General features: G+C 52.0%; 1 protein-coding gene across 1 annotated transcript; it reads left to right on the top strand.

Annotated features, from left to right (window-relative positions):
* The first annotated feature begins 11,015 nt into the window (after positions 1-11,015).
* Wdr37 (WD repeat domain 37) lies at positions 11,016-19,806 on the top strand. The gene is made up of 10 exons (XM_029111708.1): positions 11,016-11,248; positions 13,437-13,507; positions 14,811-14,993; positions 15,590-15,781; positions 16,057-16,247; positions 17,377-17,379; positions 17,814-17,966; positions 18,090-18,304; positions 18,465-18,714; positions 18,857-19,806. Exons 1-10 carry the CDS (start codon positions 11,016-11,018, stop codon positions 19,034-19,036), a joined length of 1,671 nt encoding a protein of 556 aa, XP_028967541.1. The 3' UTR covers positions 19,037-19,806.
* The last annotated feature ends 621 nt before the right edge of the window (positions 19,807-20,427 follow it).

The raw sequence follows: 20,427 nt of genomic DNA, 5'->3' as shown, positions 1-20,427 counted from the left end.
ACAAACAGTGTCGGATATGTGGGCGGAGAAGTCGAGCGTGGGACTGATGGCGACACCGAGGTCTCGAAATTTCGTCATACACGGGAGCACAATCCCATTGAGGGTGAAGGGGGGACATACTTTTGAGGAGGACAGCACAGCACATTTTGACTCCGAGATGGACATACCATTCAGATAGCACCAGTGAGAAACCCCGGTGTAGGAGCACGCTGGTCTCTGGAGTCAGTCGACAGAACACCTTCAAGTCGTCGGCGTATAGCTTATAGGAGACCTCACAGGGAATATAATTTGGCAAATCGAGCAGGAAAATGGAGAAGAGAATAGGGCCGACGACAGAAACCTGGGGAACTCCGGACCCACAGCCGAATTCGCGTCCATTGACCAACAATCTGAAGGCTCGGCGCTGGAGTGGAGAAACATCATCAATGCCTGGCTTCGTGTGCGGGAGATGCTAGTTTGAGGAGCTTTTGACTTTTTGAAATCCTCAATTTCTATGTGGACCGGAAGTCGGAATCTTTCCGTCTCTATAATAATAATATTGTTTATTCACACTGTTAAGCGTCGTTTCTACCTAATTAATATGTGTCATAATATACAACTCAGTGTTCGAAGTCTCGTAGTTCAAGCCGTGTGAGTTTTCGGATTGAAGAGACACTGGTGCACCTCTCTGCGTGGTAACGGTCGCACTCTTCCCCGCAGTGCTTGCAGCGGCATTCAGTTGTCGGTGTGTGGTGGTGCTCTGTGTGGCACAGGAGGTGATGAAAGAGCCGTGGATGCTATATCTGATAACGATATGCCTGTTTGGGCTGTTCCCTTTCTTCCAACTTTGTGTGGTCATCGCTGGCGAATTGAGGAATTCCTGATCGATTTCAGCTGCTTTCAAGTTTTCGGTGCTAGTGAATTCGTGAAACGCGTCTGTCTCCTCGAGGTTCAGCGACCTCTGCAGCTCGTTCACGAAGGAGTCTGTGTCGCAAAGTCTCCTCACCAATCTGTTGGGAGTTGAACGGTGGACCCCTAGTACCCTTTTCATGAAGCTTGTTTTCGCTTTGTGCAGTGCTGCCAGATCCCTCGCTGAGAGGTATCTCCATATGAGTTTGATGCAGGAGCTAGCACAAGGGCGAGCTTCATATTGAATAGTATGATGGCCGTCGCAATGGAGAGTTTCTGAGGGTCGTTTTCCGGACTCTGTTGTCGATGTGTAAGCTGAATGATCGCGCTGACGTTGTCAGTGTCAAGCCGAGATATGTGAAGTTGTTGACGACTTCTATTTCTGTGCTATCGATGAATATCTCGTCGTCTTTTGCCAGCTTCCCGCTTTTCCTGAATTTCATGGCTTCTGTTTTTCCTAGGTCAATCTCCAGACCAAGTTCTTCGGCCAAACACTTCAGTGTGTTGCAGGCTCGATTAAGTTGGTACCGTCTTTTTGAGAACAGGACAATGTCGTCCGCAAACATAATTGCCTTGACCGCTGGGTGTTTTTTGGAGATGTGGCCCGGAAGATTCGCGGTTTGTATCGAGAAGAGAAGGGGACTGGTGTTTTCTCCTTGGGCAAACCCATTGGTTTGATCGAAGCCATATCTAACGGTGACGCCGTCGTCTACCTCGATAGGATTTCTTTGAAGTATCGCCCTGAACAGGTTGAGGATCCGCCTTGGTAGACCCGCTTGTGAAAGTTTCACTAGTGCGATGGACCTCGAGCCCGTATCGAAAGCCGCCGAGAAATCGATGAATACTGCGTAGAGATAACCGGGATTTTCGATTGAGCGATGTATTTCCTCGAGAAGGGTTTCACAAGCTGAGTACGTTGATCTTCCCATACGAAACCCGTGTTGTTCCTCTGGAAGAGCGTTTCTGTACTCCAGGAACGGGACTATACGTCTGAGGAGGATGCTGCACAGTAGTTTAAACACGCAACTCTTCTTCGTCGTGCCTCGCCATGTCTCTGGGTTCGAGACGCATCCTCTGGCTTTTGGTATAACAATCATGAGCCCTGAGTTCCAGGACTTTCCGTCTATATGGACCCCGAACACAAACTCGGGACGAGTACTACGGCGAATATTTCTCGTCTATTCACTACTTCCGACTCAAGCAAGACTCGTTTGCTGAGGATCGAATCCATATTCATGCTCATAAAGGAAAAAGCCGATTCCCGAGCGAAACTTGACCACACTAGCTCGAGATGACGGGAGGACCAAGCCGGGAGGCTCCACGATTGATCATGTCGAACTCACTGACTGCCACTCAAGAATTCTGACTACCTGATAAGACGGAACATGACAACTCATCGCCGACCAACTCATCGCCGGGTAGCTCAACGCCGACTTCTCAACGCCGGATAGCTCAACGCCGACTTCTCAACGCCGGATAGCTCAACGCCGACACAACTCAACGCCGAGACAACTCATCGCCGGACACGCTAGAGCCGGTACATCCTAGCGCCGGACAATTGATTGCCGGTCAACTCAAAGCCGAAACTTAGCCTGCTCCGGATGTTCTTTGCGCGAATATGATGCGTTCACTTCAAATCAGATGATGCGTTCCTGCTTCGTCATAATTATGTCATTTCATTCTCACATAACCTCGTGACAAGTCTTAAGCGTAGAATCTGATAGGACGGCCAGAACCTCGGTAGTGAACATCGACCACGTCCACTTTTAGGTACTTTTTATCGAGCTTTTTCCGATATGCACGCAATCATTCAAGGTTTCATGAGAAAAATCTTCGCGCACCCGCTTAAGTATTCGACTACCGTAAACGTGTAGAAGTCGTTGACTCGTCTGGAAATACCTATCGTCAAGCTGTGTACTTGGGAAAGCAAATCATCTGGACGCATCATTTTCAAGCAGTGTGCCTCCTGAACTGGGATCGAGTTAGCGACAGGTTCACGGCGTTGACTTGACCGGACCCGACAGGTTCTCGGCGTGGAGTTGACCGGCGATCAATTGTCCGGCGTTAGGTTGTCTCGGCGTATGCTTGTCCGGCGATGAGTTGTCTCGGCGTTGAGTCGTCTCGGCGTTGAGCTATCCGGCTTTGTCGGCGTTTAGATTCCGGCGATGAGTTGTCTGTGTCCGCTAATAAGACTGCCTAGCTTCTGAGGGATCAGCCCTTACTTCGACCAATAATAGTTCGTCACGCGAGCATGAAAGAATACGGGGCTCGATCCTCGCTTGCGAGTTGCGAGTCGGGTGATCAGAATAACTCCATACCGGCGTTGAGCTACCAGACGCTACCAGCGGCAGGGAACCTTTCTCTTGGCTGCTTCGTAGAAGAGAGTGGTCCGAGCGTCACGAGTCCCGATTTCCAGCATCGGAGGGCTACTCAAAGATGGCATACCATCGCCATGAACTCTAGTGGACAAAAAGACGCATCCTGAAGAGTGACGACAAGAGCTCAATTTTTCCACCGGAAACTGCTGGCGATTCATTCCGGCTAAAGATGATCTCCGACGCTTCGCCCTTTGAGACGCCGCAGGAGTGCACCGACGACTCGGAACAATGCTCCTTGCACACCCGGATCCAATGCTGCGATTAGGCTTGTCTAATTGCAAGCCCCGGGGACCTGAGGTCACAGAGATGATTATCTGATGAGGAAGAACTCTCCATTCAGATACCTTATCGTTGGAGGTCTCCATCGAAGATCGGTCGGCGAGTTCGTGACCAATCATTGTTCTTCTGCAGCAATATATTTTTCGAATATCTCCAAGATGCTCCACCTTTCCCTGTGCTGAGTCCCGCGCAAACGTGTTCGCTCCACCGATTCAATGGATCGTGTTCCGCGTCGCGATTCGAGGAGGTAGCGTAACGAGAGCGCTCCTTGTGAGGAGACTCCATAACATTTCCCGAAATCACGGAGGCAGAGTGGAAAATTCTGGGGGAATCCACGGTGCTCACCTGTCGTGTAGCGCGAGGGCGGAGACTCGTTAGCCCTCTCTGTCACATCGAGTACCGTGAGGTCCTGGACCGAACAGATACCTACCTGATCGATTCCGTGTCGGATCATGTTTGCACCTAGACGCGGTGTGTGGCCAGGGAGGCTCGGAAGTGGATTAGGCCATGAGCATCGAGCCTTGCGGAAGCGCTTACCTAGATACTCTCTGAAACCCGTTTTCGACTCGCGGACCGTTGAAGGTCTTCCCGTCAAAAGATATAGTCTCGTCTACCTTGTCTTCCCTCGCGCGCAGCGGTGGCTCAGGCCCAGCGAGGAGCTACATGTTGGTGCCCCATCCGTAAGTACGGAAAGATCGGGAGGCTGGTGGATGATGGGAAGTAGATTTCAAATTGCCCCCTCCCCCGAAGTTTCTTTGGAGAGCGGATTCCCGGAAGGAACACGAGACAGACTTTCAGACCGCCATGAGTGTTTATTCATGGGGGACCGGAACTTATGATATCATGCCTGTATGAGGTCATGCTACATCTCTGGAGATTCTGTAGTCCTGGGCAGATGAAAAGCTCCAGGGCATGAAAAATTACGCTCAATGTCGGTATCCGGCGGGGTGGTGGTCTCTTTCGCCCCTGCATAACAACATTGATAAAAAAATATAATGATGTTCTTCAGTCATACGAAAACGGTTCAAGGCTCTTTGGAGCTCGAGCAGCTCCATTCACGATGTCTGGCGTCCGGGACCCGGGACCGGGCAGGCGCGGACCTAGGAGTTTTCCTTTGAGAGGGCTGGACTTCAGGCTGTCCAAGGCAGCCTGTCCATTCCGGGTCTAAGCATATAAGCAGAATCACAGATCGAGCGCAAAACCGAAAAAGTTCGAACGCATTGCTCTAGAATGGTAAGGGCTGCAAAAGCGCCGGAGCCAGGGATCCAACTGGAGGAAAGCTCATTCATTCAGCTGTACAGCTCTCGATCCTCGGCAAGGGGTAGCCAGGGGCATGGAGAGCCGAGAGTACCGGGAGGTTTCTTTTGAGGACTGTATAACTAACCTCTCATGGAGACTCGTCTTAGAATCCCTCGATACACAACATGCAGGAAGGTCATGCCAGGAAAGATCGGACGGATGCCCGGTGGGGGTAACGAGTTAGCCTTCCCGGAATTCCCCCCGGCGAGAATCGTGTGCGATTGTTGCGCTACCGCGAGGAACTAATAGGAAGACGGATTTCAGAATTCATTCTTAATAGCCCGGGATCCCTGGAACGGACACTCCCGCTGGATGATGGGAAAAGGCGTGGAAAAAACGATGAGAGAGATTAATACATATAGAATTATCTTATAGATCAGCTCTCAATCTTTCCATGGAGGACAGGTTTCGGAGGATAGATGAAATTGGCGGGCAGCCTATGATCAGCGGGCCTGTCTGAGGCTAGGGATTCCGGTGACCGAGTCGAAAAGAGTTCAAAGCTTCCCCCGCCGCGGCTCTTTGCTGGGAAGTCCTTCATAGAACTTCAATATAGTATACCGGACTCAGTCCTCTCGTTTCTGGGTGGGGGGAGAGATAGTCGGTCAGTCTCCAATAAACCCGATGCCTGGTGAATCTGTGTAGTTTCGCAGGAGAGAGAGACCGCCCGAAGACTCTCGGAGTATCGGAAAAGATCAAGAGCACCATTGCCTTCCCTCTCCCAGAGGCAGATTTCATTCTCATTCAATTTTGTCAGCCTTGCTGCTCGTGAAGATTTCCCATATTCTGAAAAAACTCATATTTTATGGAGTGTTGACCGGGCGAACCTTCGGGCATAAAATGTGGCGCTCTGCTTGGAGGTAGATCCCCATTCTCTCTAGCTGCTGCTGGCCCGTTGTCCGTCGGTCGGTCTCGGTAGACGACTGTGTGTGCTGGTGGTGGTGGCGGCGGCGGCACTAGGGATGGTGGTGATGATCTTTCAAAGCAAAAACTCATCGAACCGAGCTGAATTTTCAATGTTCTCCGCTTTCTGACGTTGTCTCGCCGAGAGGACTCTGCGCAGGTTCGGAGCCATATCTACCTCTAAGTAGCAGGGTGTCGCCGAGTGCGACTAAGCAGTAGACCTGTGAATTCGAAGCAGGCGACTACCATCACTCCGGAGAGTCCGGGTGACTCAGGCTGTGTGCCGAGTGAGCGATCTCAGCTGAACTGAATCCACGCTCTCGTTCTTCAGCTTCGATTGTGATTGTGTTGCAACCTTGAAGGGAGGATTATGAAAGCAGAATGAATTCTTAATTGGTCTTAAATCCGCGGGAAGGTGAGTACCGGACGTCCGCTATGGAGGAATCGGCCCAGTCGCACTAGGATGAAACTGTCTTCCGGAGCCGATGGAACATCGAATCGAGTTTACTCGCGGAAGTCGCTCCAATTCTGGACACGCCCCCTGGCCGATGATCATCGCGCATTCCATTCGCCGAATTCTAATTGACTGTCGAGGATCGACGACAACTTCGCAGTCTAGACAGAATCGAGGATTCGGGAGCTCCCTAGAGGGGACGAAGCTACAAATTCCTTGGGATATTCGTGTAGGAAACGAAGGCGCAAGACAGAACTCATGGGCTTTGCGACGCCACGCTTCATTGTTGCCAGATCAGACGGCGAACGGCTGGCAGAATGTTGTGAAAAAATAGCGAGAGAATACATTTGATTCGGGGCCGAATATCAGTTGCTCACAGAAATTCGGTGCGGACATCTCGAGTGGAACATTCGAAATTGGTTTTTGGGAGAAACTCGGAAATTTACGCTAGCGGAGCGAGAAGTTCTCTGAATCATTATCGAGTGAATCTCGGTAGAAGAGGTCTTGCTCAGGCTGTCTGTCCTGTTGGATAAGGTTGTGAGAGACTCTCCAAGCAGCTGACCTGCATGAGGAAATCCGTTGACGGACCTGAACCGAGAAACTCTCACTGCGCTTGATGAGTCTCATCTCGAATCCAGAGATCCTGGCCTGCCTGTGAGGTACCTTACGCCAGCTCGAACGAGGTCGGACCCTTCTTGATTCGATTAGGGGTGAATCTCCCTCCGCTTGAGAAGGAACGTGAGGCGCGCGTGATCCGTCAATTGAGATAGACGGCAGAACGCATGTGACCTACAGCTTGCAAGTTTCCTGCCGTGGTGCTCAAGCGAAAGCATGAGTCAATCAATGTCTATTGAAAGCAAAGGAATATAATTTCGAGCCCCGAGTCGTTGGATTGTATGATCCATCATCGTCACAGGGCGGCATCAGCAAATGATAAAAGGACGGGCCTCAGTTCAAGGGAACATCCGGATCAATCAGAGCGGAAGCGTACACGCAGCGCTTGGAAATTCTTCGGATCCGCACCCTTTCGGGTCGCATACTGAGAGTGCTTAGCGACTCCCAGTTCCATACAGATTATCGTGATTATCGTGGCTGGAGAATCGGAAATCTTCCGAATCCCGGCAATCTTATGGCGGACAGCACCCATGATCACTTCACTGGAGCTGTTTGCAAATCGGCGGAGTTGATGCATTCAACAATGAGGACTGTTGTATTCGAGGTAGCGCAACCACCGTTACACTCAGTGAGAGCGAAATGGCGTTAGTACAGCTCCTAGGTGTCGGCCCCGAAACCGCTAAGAGGCTGATTTTCGGCTCCTCTGCTATCGATCTAGCGAGAGAGGATGGCTCAGTGTGTCGTGAAACGTATCATTCTGCAACCGGACCACCAGATGAGTCCTGTAGTGCAGGAACTTCCAGCAATGTACATATATAGAGTTGACGAAATGATATCCGACGGCGGTCACTTCCAATAGATTCTCGTATCTCGACGGAGTAGCCACTTGATGCGTTCGCGGGCTTTGTTCTATGTCGGTGTTCCCTTCCGCTTCTGCCGCCGCCGATGATACAGCTCCCTCGGCCTTCTTACAAATAGGCTTCAATGAATGACTGACTGAATGGATGAATGACTGAATGAATGGTCGCTTTCAGCTGAGGGATGTCGTCCGAGACCGCGGCTACTGTGTCTCGAACTTGAATAGGACTTTCGGTCGCTTGTTACTTGCTCTATTTGACAAGACCGACGCTCTTTTCTCCACCCACCACTGAATCTTATTTCTGAAGCCTAGACTGAGAGGTATCTGGGGGACCTGACGGCCGGAATGCCGAGTTTGTCTAGACCCTAGATGACGATGCCTGCAACACACACTCCAATTTGACTCAGAACTTCGACGCGTCAAGAGACACTGTAAGGGGCGTACCGCGCTTCCCTAATTTTGCAATTAAATTCGAGACCCTGATCATTGCTGACCTCCGAGAGACCTCGTCTATTAGTCTCGACACTCTCTAACTCACGAGTTCTCCGAACGATTGCGTTTTGCTCTTCGAGAAATATACGATGTCTCTGGGGCCAGCAGAGCCTGTCGACATTGGGCCAATCCGAGGTCGCTCTCTTGCGGAGGAGAATCAGGCGAAATGTAGTGTACAATAATTCGAGGTGCGAGAGTGAATCCATCACAATTAGTTCTGAACCCCACGAGACACCCCTTGTTGATTATATATCTCTGCTGCTGCGTCAAATTTGTCAGCTGGTTTGACTGCTAGGTCATACTCACCAGGTAATGGAACTCGAAGTTACGTCATCGTAGACCTTGGAGGGGGAGTTCCTCTAGGAAGACAAGACTGGGTTGAGAAGAGGAGGTTTGAGGCGGGGAGGCATAGGGGCGACGACACATAAAGCAGAAGCTTGCCGTCATTTGGGAACCCTTCGGAAGAGTCATCCGGTTGACGATCGCGAGCGTGGGGAACCGCGGGACGCACATCCGATGAGCTGAACGGATGCCGACTCTCATGGGCAGCTGATCTCGAGCCGGAGACCATGATGCAGAGGATCGGTCGCGAGAAATCCGTGTCGCTGAGCGGAATACGTATTTCGAACACAGGAGATCCCCTTCCGGATCCAAAGCGAGATTCCGAGCCCCGAGTTTCCCGCCAAGACGGAGGATACTCGGGAAGAGCGCTCGGGGCGGGAGCCGGCGTCAGAAGCTCTGAAAAGAAGTCGAGAGCGAGGTTTACATGTAGGAGAAAGATGAAGATGACGAGCGGGGCATGGTGACGGGGAGAAATGAGACGCATACGCTGCGACACTCTGCAAGGACGCTGGACGATCTTCGTTTGTTTTGTATGCATAGCTTGAGGGTATCCTCATCGATCCCCGAAGACCTGTAGCGCTTCCGTATGTCTTCTGGTATGCGCATAAGGGCGTTGAGGAACAGGAATAAGAATTGATGGGAGTGTTGGAGAACTGTGCGGTGTCGGCGCTCTCAGTCATTGGTTCTGCTTGGCGATGCACGAATTTTTATATGTATTTGCGCAGCGACCGCGCTCCGCCGCACAGAGCCTCCAACGGAAACTCAGAATATACCGATTACGGATTCACAGACGCGACCGTCTCCTTCGCTTACATGGGGAAGAGGTCTCAGATCTTGGAAACTTCGAATCATTGGCACGTGGAAGGCGGCGGTCGGCACGATTTGAAATGCGACGGCGACTTAATGTTCGGGCGCAGGAGCAAGCTCGGGGAGCGTCCTCGTGACCCAAGGTTCGGAGCCGAAGGCGTTCCGTTTCGGCAGGCCCCTCGACTTTCACGTGAATCTCGAGAGGATGCCCTCCCAATTTGAGAACTAGGGACCACTTCTGAGTCTGTCAACATCTGACCCATGATAATTATTTCATATGGGCGGTCTAAAAGAGAACCTCTGTAACGAATCGAGAAATGGCCATCTATCCATAATGATAGTTGCTTCTCTGAAAACTTCCTTCCCCCAGTGTCTCCAACGTCACTCCCGGATTGCCTGGTCGAACGGTGTACTTTGCAACCCGGTCTCCCCACGAGGAGATCCTATCCCGCTCATCCGCCGTCAGGGAATCAGCTCTGCACGGAGGTCGCTCTGTTCTCCAAGACTTCCACTCCAACCATTTGGGCGCGTTTCTAAACCGAAGTCGGCCTCACGAAGCTGAAGATCGAAGTAACCTGCGGTGACCTCCTGCTGGGAAGTCCTCTTTTCAATGCGTTCAGTTGGTTCGAAGTACGATCCGGAGACAGGCGTAAGCGGTGAGTGAGCGCACGAATGAGTGGGCATTGTCTGCTGGTTCCTTGGCAAGGTCGTTTTTGTCAGGCTGTCGTCAAAGTGCGTGCTGTTGCTTTTTGGCCCGATGCCCACCTAGACGACAGATGCATCTATCAATGCACAGCATGTTCCACTTGAGCAGCCGCAAGCAACTCTACTTGACGCCGCGCAGCAGCGTCGGCAGAGATCGAGCTCGCCGTCAACATTGATTTAGATCCGATCGATGACGCCGACTTCTTGACAGCAGGTTCCCAAAGTTCCGAGGGCTTCATCGGCTCCATCCTCGATGAACGCTTTGTTTTCGAGAGACTACCACTCACTACGGAAATCATTCATTTGTTGGACGAGTCAGTCCATGAAGTGAAGTTATTATACTTTCGTTCCGCGAACGATGTGGAATGCTCTCCGTGGATCGATACCGATTGAAGCTGCTCAACGAGACGAGAACGAGACAATGAACAGGGGCTCCCTTGACGAGGCAGCCGCCCGTTTCTGCGTCGGCGGCTTCTCCGTCAGTCAGACGGACACTTAGCACTGGACCAACCAGAAAGGAAACTATCCGTGAGCCCTTCTCGGAGCGTAGCACCCGATCGGGAAGCATATTACGGGGTCGCGCAAGACATTTCTCTCCCGAACGAGTTGACAAGCTAGAGTAAACGTTCCATAGTACGATTTCATTCAGTGAAATCTGCGCATACTGAGCCGATAGGGACCACGAGATAGTAGCAGCGCCGGTTTGGGCCAATATGATGATGGCGAGCCCACATCTCGGTGTTGATATTCTCGCTCCTGGTTCGGCTTCAATCACCCGACTCTATGGGGGTCACGCTGATAACGCTAGATGAGGGAACTCTAGATGAGGCACCGTCGGCGTCCCTCCGCGGGGAATTCATAATTTCAAGAGACTGGATTCGCGTTGGGAACGGCGGTCGATAGCTAGATTCCCCTTTCGGAAATGGATGGCCTGATTTCGCCGTACTGCCTAATGGTAACAAGATCTCTATCATCATTACAGAAGGCCGGCTTGGAGATGCCGGTTTCGGCCGAAACGAAAGATCGACCGACATCCTCAGGAATCCTTCGCTCGTGGGGCCGTACTCTAAGCGACAAAGACGATGCTTGCTCCACTCCTGGGTCATCAACGTACAAGGAAAAGGATCGAGAGATCACCAAGGACTTGGTCCAGGCAAAAGCGTCGCTTGAGGGACGTCATGCCACCCGTGAAGAGAAGGACAATGAAAACATAATGCCCCCCAAATCGAAGTGAGTACCAGTCTTTCGCTCCCTGAACAATCTTCCGCACGGACCGCCGGTCGCCAGACATTTCGCTTCCGTCCGACCGTGCAAGAGCCGAATCATAGAATTATGTGATGATGTCGAGAAGTCGGTGAAATCAGTTTCAATTAAACGATCGAGAAGAAAAGAGTCAAGATTGGGAACTCAGATACGAGACGCAGACCTGCGACCTGAGCGCCCCGCGCGGGGAGGGGAGGAATCGAGTTCTTGTCTGATTGCATTATTTCGAGACAGCGCGACACAAAGTTCGATGTCAGAGTTTTCCCGCGGCGTGCACGGCGGAGCAGCGTGAGTTTTCCCGGACCGAATTTCCGCGAGCTAGAACGACCGTCCTCTAGTTAGTCTCGCTCGGACTCCCTATCATCGTCATCCCCGTTATCATTATCGATACCATTCTGGTTCAAGCGGCGTTCTCTCCTAGCTTCCCGCTTGTGAGGGTCGGAGCTCTGAGAAGAAACGATGACAGATCGTTCTAATGGAATTGGTCATTCATGAACACTCCGCTCGTGTCGGGAGTGCCCTAGCGGATACGTGGTGAGCCCCGGCGCGCGCGCGAGCGAATGTTCGAAGCCCTGCCGGCTCAGTTCGCTCATGGGGAAGGACAAGTCATGATTAGAAATTATATCCTTGCGCCTGTCGTGTGGCTTGCTTGACTTCGTCAGTGTCTTAATGAAACTCCGAAGGCAATCGGCTTCCGGTCCCTCACCCAAATCCCGAATTCCAGACAATGCGACGCGCGACGCCGTGTGCTATAAGGTCATTCCCGAACACGACGGCTGGATCCTTGCGGATTCCGCGGATTTTTCCAATCGAGTCCAATCGCAGTGTCTCGATACCGGCGTTCGAATGAGGATGTGATTCGATCTCTTGTCATACGGCTTCGAAACCGCTGAAAACTGTGGGGTTATTCAGCGGTGGTTCCTTTCGGGCTGCCTGGCTGGGCGTGCCGGAGAAGCAATACCGAGTTGGCAACATCGCAACCTCCAAAGCGGTGGGAGCCGTCGTTGGCGGCGGAACATCGGAGAGCGTTCCCTCATCGTGGCCGTATGAAGGCACGTAGACGATGAAACGTGTTCCCCCAGCAGACATTACGCTATGGCGAGGACAATGGCCACTGGTAACGACAGTCGAGTCGCCCATGAGGTAGCCGTCACGGAAACTGATAGAGTACGTCATTAATTCCCCTCCATATTGGAGTAATCACGCCAATCCGAGCGTTGGTGGTCAACTCGATCCCTGCGAATATTGGCTCCGTTACCGTCATCACCGTTCCTTCCTGTGACTGATACACAAACCAAAGTCGTTCCTTTCTGAGGGAAGGTGTCATTGTTCAGACTCGAGATGAAGTTCCTCTGAACCTTGTGCGTGGAAAAGAGCCACAAATAGCAAAGTCTTGTTGCGAGCCGCGGCTCGGGTGGTAATGGACCGTTTTCTGAGCTCCCCATCGAAAAAATGCCTACCTAATCCGATTGGATGAGGGTTCGAGGAGGGTGCACAGCGGTGCGGAGGAAAAACTCGACTCGCACCTTGGGAGGAAAATCAACTCTGTGGTCGTGAGGCTGAGCAAGACTTATCGTCAAAGGTTAACGACACACTATGCGGGTCACGTTGAGTAGATTGGCTCACATGCACAAGTGGTTTCGACGTACGTGAAGCCAACGTTTGCGATAAATGCGGATTCGCCTCCAAGACATAAATCTTGACTGATGGAATAAGCCTCACAAGTGCCTATTACGGCGGAGGTACAGGGCAGCGGCGAAGGCTTGCGAACACCGTTTCATGTTTCCATGGTCCCAGCGCTCTGTTCTGCTCGTTGAGGGTAGTGAGGAGTTCGCTTCCGAAGCGATTGAAGCAAGCCAGAACGCCCCACGTATACCCTGGGCCATTTTACCCGTACAAATTTTCCGCTGGAAACTTCGCTAACTGCGATTCCATGGTCGGGTGTCACGGCAGAGCGCGGGCCCCGATTGGGAACAGGTTGCTGTTTCTCCGAGAGGAAGGGATGTATAGGCACGACAAGAAAGAAACCCAATCCGGAACGTCGCTCTGGTCATGGACTATTAGACAAATGGCCAAGTTACCTCGGTTGGTCATACTGCCGCGCGGGGTAACAAATATATTCAGCACTAACAGAGAAGTATCTATCCGTTTGCAGACGGCGGCTTTATGAGCTCTTCGGAGCCATAGAGAAGGAATTCGACAATCTCTGCCTGGAAAATCTCACATGTAAGTATAATTCATTCTCCGCGCGACCTTGAGACTGAATCGCGTGCCGCTCGATGTCGGTAGGCGGCACGCAATTCGGTGACGACTGTCGACTACGGATTCACGAAAAGATGAATCTACGCGAATCTGCGTCAGCTACGTTTTACTAAAATGAGGGGCCGTTGATGAGTTTCGTCGAATATTAGCGGAACGCGTCGTGCACAGATATCTCTCATACAGTAGGACACCGCTTATATCAACTTCCCGGAAATTCACCTCGATTCTCTGGAGTTTTTGATTTTAAAGATTCTGGAGAATGGCTGATATAGTCCTGGTTCGAATGCATCCGCATGTAACATATTGTACATCAATTTCCCTCATTCGAACGAATTTCGGTAGTCATCAGTTGATACTATCAAGGCTCGACTGTGCTAGTATTCTATCTCGCTGACGTTCATCTTCACCCGCGGCTCCTTCCTCAGTCGTGGGCCGATTCTCACGCAGCGCTACCCTTTGAGCGCGGAATTCGAGGGTGGATGTATACGGTTTCCATCAGGCTGGGGAAAATGGCTCGAACGGATCGGAGAACGCTTGATGATCCGTGTCGTGCAAACTTCAGTCACAGACGGAATCCTTGCCTGCCGATGACGCAAGGCTCGAATGCTCTCGACCTCAGGAATTCAATGATCGATGCCAGAGCTAGGCAAACTCGCTGGTCACCGAGCTGCCCGTCGGCGAGCCCGCTCGCACCGGCAGTGCAGGGAGCACGCGAACGAATCAGGCGGAGCCAGGCACGCTCCTGATCACGCTCACATGCTGAGCGGAGTCGTTCCGATAGATCTCAGATTCCTCAGAGCGAGATGGTTCCCCATGGTCGGCTGCTTGGGCTGTCTTCCGACGTGTATGACGCTAGTCTGTAGCCACGACCCGTGCCGTGTTCGCGTGTGACTCCCGATGGCACAGGGGAATCGCGAAATTCCGATTACTCAGTGATGGTTGAACGGAATTCTGGCACTGTATGTTTGAACACACGGTGTATCACCGTCGAAGGACGCCTGGAGGAGACCCGCATTCGGAACCGGAGCCTGAGCAGCGATAAAGGGAGGGAGCTCTGCGTCATAGGGAACTTGTTAAGCCTACGCGAGGTACATGAAAATCAGTTGCGTCAGGATACAAACGAGCTCACCGGAAGTTTGCGCATCTGTTCAGAGAAATGGTGTCTGAGGAGTGTTTGCCGCTGAGACATCCACAAGCGGTGACAGCTTTTCGCTTGTGGTTCTTGTCCTTGAGAGTCCCACCATGAGCCTCATGTCTTGTCTTGCAGTGCGTGACAGAGTGGAAATGTTGAGTGAACAGCTCCTCATGGAAAGAGGAGGTCCCCTGACGGGCCCTGCGAGTGGACATCTTCGTTCCCTCCAGCAATTGGCGCAAGATTCTATCGAGACGGTCGACGGACAAGCACAGACGACGAAAAGCAAAGCGAAACAAGGTAAGTTCCAGTCGGAAGGTTTTACATTTCCACGCGGGAGTGGGTCAGGGACGTACACTCGCTGGTATGCTGTTTTCGAGGACATCTAGTTGGAGGTCAAACAGAAGGATTGCCAGGGTCAGCTCTTCCAATGTCAGGGTTGCCGTGGCCGGGCTTTTATTAAACAGGCCCAAGCGAGTGTTTTACATCAGTGCGTTCGATAGGGTGGCTTTGATGGACGCTGCGATGTCAAGCGAGCGACGTATGAGCGGACCGAGAACGGGCTTGTGTGTTCTTGATGGCCACGCGGAACGGGCCAACGGCGGCCTACCGGATCGCCGTTCGGCCAGGTGGCCGCCGAGAGTACGTGTGAGCCGTCCCGCGAGCGTACAGAAGTCGCTTCGCTCTCCGGGTGACCGCCTGCTAGTAATGAAGCGACTATCGACTAAACCTCTAGCCGCCGCTGCTGCCTCTGCGATTTCCGCCGATGAGGTTGGGGCTTCCATCTAAGCGGATCGGGGACTTCGCCGCCGCTGTCGCCGCTCAATTTAATGGCTTGCGGATCTGCTAGTCGACGGGGAACGTTTTCGGCTAGCTGGGTCTAATTAGTTTTTTCCGTCCTCTTCCACTGGCAGGATCTCAGCTGAGCCAAAAGATCAAGTCAACGTACAAATTGAAAGCATCCACCTCGCGAATCGTCTCTTCATTCAAGACTTCTCAGCTGACGTGTACACCGTTGGCACGATATTCGGGCCATCGAGATGGGATCTGGGAAGTGACCTCTCCTTCAAACTCGTCGGTACCGATCATTGCGACCGCGAGTGCGGGTAAGTTCCCGCTCTCTCATTATTAGTTCCATACAACGCAGGACATTCGGCGCCGGGATCGGACCCTCCGAGTCCATGATTCCGATCTTCTTGAGCTGTATCGATGTTATGATTTTCCTGGGATGCCTCCCGCAGGGAAACCTCGGAGAGGACGCCGTTCTCTGGACAGCTGGGCTGTTCCGTCATGAGATGAGACTCTCTCTATTACTTTAGCGGGTACGAGACTCGGCCTTCCCAGAATAACCCCTCCCCCAAACGCTTCCTTCTTCTATTAGATCACACAGCGCGCCTATGGGACGTGGAGACTGGGGTTTGCGTGCTCCAATACTCGGGACACGGAGGGAGCGTCAACTCGGTCCGTTTCCATCCATCGCAACAGTTGATGTTGACCGCCTCCGGAGATAAGACTGCGCACATATGGCGGGCGAGTCTTCTGTCTAACGCTGCCAACGTATTTGAGCTTGCCGTGAGTAGAAAACTAATAATACCGTCAAATGAACATTGCTGCTCCTCGGAACCATAGGGCAATTTGAAGAGCCCACAAGCTTGCCAGCCCTGACCAACAAGATTCACTCTGGGAAAAGAACTAAGAAACTCGAGCTTCGGACAAGAACTCCTGGGCACGGCCTCCTACGACAGCACTCGTCTTTCCATCGCAGAGCTAAAGCCTCGCGCGGTTTACTTAGTCTGTGATATGCAACGTCACACAACGTCTAGAGCACGTTCGTATTCCTCCGGGCCGCTTCCGAGCCTCATACGTCCCGTGCGAACATTCCGGACCGAGCGTCGACCTCAGGGTCATTCAGAACCAAACGCAAGGTCTAGATTTGGTTCAGTGTCCGATTCGTGGGATCCGGAAGCGTGTTCGAGTCCGAGATACTCAGGAGCAGCGGCGAGCTATAAAAGCGCCCTGTCAATTAAATATTTCGATTCATCTTCTAATTTTAGAATCGCTATCTCGAGTCGGAGCCCGAAGGCTGCATATGCTGCGGTCGACGATGACGACGAGGCCGCCGACCGATATCGTGTCCGGCTCTCTTTCGATTTACGCTTCGATGCCGATCGACTCTCGTTGCGCTCTCTGTGCGGCACAGGACGCGTACGAATCATTGAAAGCGCGCAATTTGATGCTGCGATCCGACGATCTACTTCCCTCTTAGTTGATTGCCGTAGCCCTGGGCTCGAGCGGTCGCGGTTATCGGCAATCGTTTGCTACAGCAATCGACCACAGGATTCCCGGTCTGGCGTTTGCGAGGATGCGAACTCGATGCGCCAGGGACGGCAGAGGCATTGCTTCGCGGCCGAGCGACGATTCAAATATCAATGCGAGGGTGTGGCTTCTTTTTCTTTCTCACTCCCAAATTCTCGATTTCCTCTCTTTCGAATCCTGACTCTGTTTCTGCCACCGCTACCGTCCCGGCAATCGTCATCCACCCTTTGACTTCTCAGGTGGGAAACAGATGATGAAATTGATGGGATGAGGGCACAGCTGATGGGATCGGCTCCGCGAAAAAAGCAACGTCCAGAGCTTCGCGCACTCTCCACCGAGTGAGGAATAGGAAAGGAACGCAATCGAAATAAGAGAACTATTGGAGCCGGTTACGGACAGAATTCTGCCGTCTCGGATTTGCATACACACACACACACACTCCCGCGTGAGCTGGTACAGAGGAGGGGGGGGCGGGCGGGCTCGCGAATCATTAACTTCTCCGTAAAGATTTGAGAAATCCGGGTATCACGTCATTGGAGCTGATTTAAGAGGATTGGGAGTGGCATATGCGGGAGCTCATTTGGAGGGCCAGAATGCTGGAGGCCGTGTCCGGCCACGAATTTTCGGTCTCGGAGCTGAAACATAAGCCGCGGGCAGGCGCGACTTCATTTCCTACTTGGAGTCAAACTTGCTTGTTCTCTCCCTTCCTATCTTCTCGGAGCAGGGTGTGCCCCTGGGCACATGTCCGGTGGGACGCCCGATCACGCACATGGTGGGTGAAATCTGGCCCTGAACGGAGCTGACAGACTCCATTGTTTTCAGAAAACTCATTCTTCTGAGGACGAAATCGACAGCGCTGAACGCGACGATGGAGAAGCCCTGACAGATGCCACTTTGGTCAGAAGTCCTGTACTGGAGTTGACGGGCCATTCGAGCGTCGTCATTGCTGCCGACTGGCTTGTTAACAGCGATCAAGTGAGCGATCGAGTCTTGCAGAATCCATCTCCGAATTCCACTCAGATGTCGCGCGTGTTGATTTCCGCACGAAAGGACTTTCAATTCCCACCGTAATGATGACGCGAACCGTTCGATCCGCAGGTCATCACAGCGTCCTGGGACCGTATGGCGTACGTATACGACGTCAATACGGGAGACCTCGTCACGCAACTCATTGGGCACGATCTCGAATTGACTCATCTCGCCGCGCATCCATCGCAAAGACTCGTGGTCACTTCATCGAAAGACACTACGTTCCGTTTATGGGATTTCCGGGAAGCGATCCATTCCGTTTCAGTGTTCCAGGGACACACCGAGTGAGTGTTGCGAGCCCGACGCGCAGAGCCGTTCGCCGAATTTCAAGACAGTACCTAGTGATACGGGATCCGTATCGACGGCTATCAATTCGACTCGACAGAACCTCCGTTTCTTTTGTACACCCTGCTGCCTCGTTTGACCTTGCTATATGTTATCCAGATCGGTGAGTTCCGTGGCGTTCACGGCCGCGGGCGATCGCGTGGTGAGCGGTTCGGACGATCGCACCGTGAAAGTATGGGAGCTGAGAAACATGCGGAGTCCGCTCTCGGCAGTCAGACTCGATTCTCCGGTGAACCGGCTCTCGGTTTCGGCGCAGAACATCATCGCCATACCTCACGACAACCGGCACGTGAGACTGTACGATCTCAATGGCCAGCGCTTGGCCAGACTTCCTCGAAACAACAGAATCGTAAGCTCTAGAGAACGTTCAGACGACGAAATCCGTTGCGACATTGAGATGTCGACATCGATTGGGATTTTCCTTCTCGTATGTTCCCGATTGCTATCGAACGAGAACGTTCCGAGCTAACGTCGCTTTCCCTCCCGAACAGGGTCATCGGCGTATGGTCTGCGCCACAGCATGGATGAGCGAAGGCTGCAAATCAAAAGTTGATCTTGTTACGTGTGGGTTCGACAAGATGTGTATCGGTTGGTCGGTCGTCCCATCGAAGGAAGCCAAGGAGCCCAAAGAGAAAGACAAAGACAGTCAGCTCAAAAAGGACAGGGATTAGAGTCAGAACATCCGAACGACAGGGAAACATTGTACGCCGACTTGCTCCGGGCTGCGAAACGGGGCACGAAGATTCCAGACTCGTAAGCGTTTCTGGTCAAGTTTAGAGCTGATAAATCAGCAGCGGCGACGACCGAGTGCGAAGGATGAGATTTCATCTCGACAGGTCAATGCGGACCGAGAAGAGCGCGGCAAAACAAGCCGAGGGCCCTCAGGGTCGAATCGCTGTGATGGAACTTTGTTTTGACTACAGAATCATCATTTGAGTTGACGAAAGAACAACTTGGCTTGACATGCATATAAACTCGTAGATCCTAAGTAAGTAAAATCGACTAAGTCAGACGTCAGACCTACATAGACGACTAGCGAAGAAGATTATTACGTTTAGAACGACAATAATATATGGAGGCTACCGAATTACTCTAGATCATGTTCACAAACTGGCATCACCTATACTTATCAGGGTAGCGATGAACTCTCGGGCCTCGGATCGCTCGAGATGCGTAGTTTCGTTGGAATAGTCTCAGGTCAGCTGGACGATAGTTCAAGAACCGCTCCCGAGACATGCATTACCAAATCGGCGATTCTTGAGGAGGAATCTGATTCGCAGCAGAACATTCCGAAATCAGCGTTGATCACCTTCCGTGAATGAACTCGGTTATTGCGATTTTGCCCCGACGCGACACCCTTTCATCCCGACATTCGATGAGGGTTTCAAGTGCTCATCGCTCAAGGCACAGCTCAAGAGAATTGAAGGCTCGATTTCCGAGTAATTCCTTCAAATTATGATACTCATCGAAGCGAGAAATATATCGTGATCGGTATTCTGTGTGTGACTCAATTGTCTTGGATTTACGGGTCGACACAAGCCAATGATACGATACGATTATGATTCCAACAGTCATGAGTCTAGCGGAAACTTTCCGTTTTACCAGTGGAATCAACTCACCCCCCCCCTCTTTTCTGACCAAAAATTACATCGATGGTCACCTTTGTGGTCGGAATCCATCCTGACGGATCTTACCCCCAGCATTATATCTGTTGTCTCGCCGGAAGCGAACGAACGCTAATGGAAATTTTATGCGTCAGGTGGGGACAAAGTCCCCGGAGAGAATCTTCCGGTAGGACTAGCGGGAAGATGCTCTAAAAGTCCCGAGAGGAACGGAAATGACAGTCTGTGGGCATTCGAGAGTTTGCGTCTCAGAGAGGAGCGCCTGCTCCCCTCCAAGAATTAAATCGAGAAATCATTATTTTCTACCTCTATTTGTACGATTTCCGCCAGACGGACGGACAAGCTGCCTGTATCAGGCAGGATCCAATCAAGTCAGCTGTATTAGAAATATTATTTTAGTCATTACCTCAGCCCCATACCCTTTACACTCTCAATAACCA

Source organism: Galendromus occidentalis, unplaced genomic scaffold (assembly GCF_000255335.2).
Source record: "Galendromus occidentalis unplaced genomic scaffold, Mocc_1.1 scf7180000077460, whole genome shotgun sequence".
NCBI classification, from domain to species: Eukaryota; Metazoa; Arthropoda; class Arachnida; order Mesostigmata; family Phytoseiidae; genus Galendromus; species Galendromus occidentalis.
Note: the sequence above shows the minus strand (reverse complement) of the source record. Positions and strands in the feature narration are given on the sequence as shown.

Excerpts from the sequence above, each read along its gene's own strand:
- Wdr37 (XM_029111708.1), top strand. The coding sequence starts at position 11,016 with ATGCCGGTTTCGGCCGAAACGAAAGATCGACCGACATCCTCAGGAATC. Across the intron at positions 13,508-14,810 it reads CTGCCTGGAAAATCTCACAT|TGCGTGACAGAGTGGAAATG; the intron begins GTAAGTATAATT and ends CTTGTCTTGCAG. Across the intron at positions 18,305-18,464 it reads GTGTTCCAGGGACACACCGA|ATCGGTGAGTTCCGTGGCGT; the intron begins GTGAGTGTTGCG and ends TATGTTATCCAG.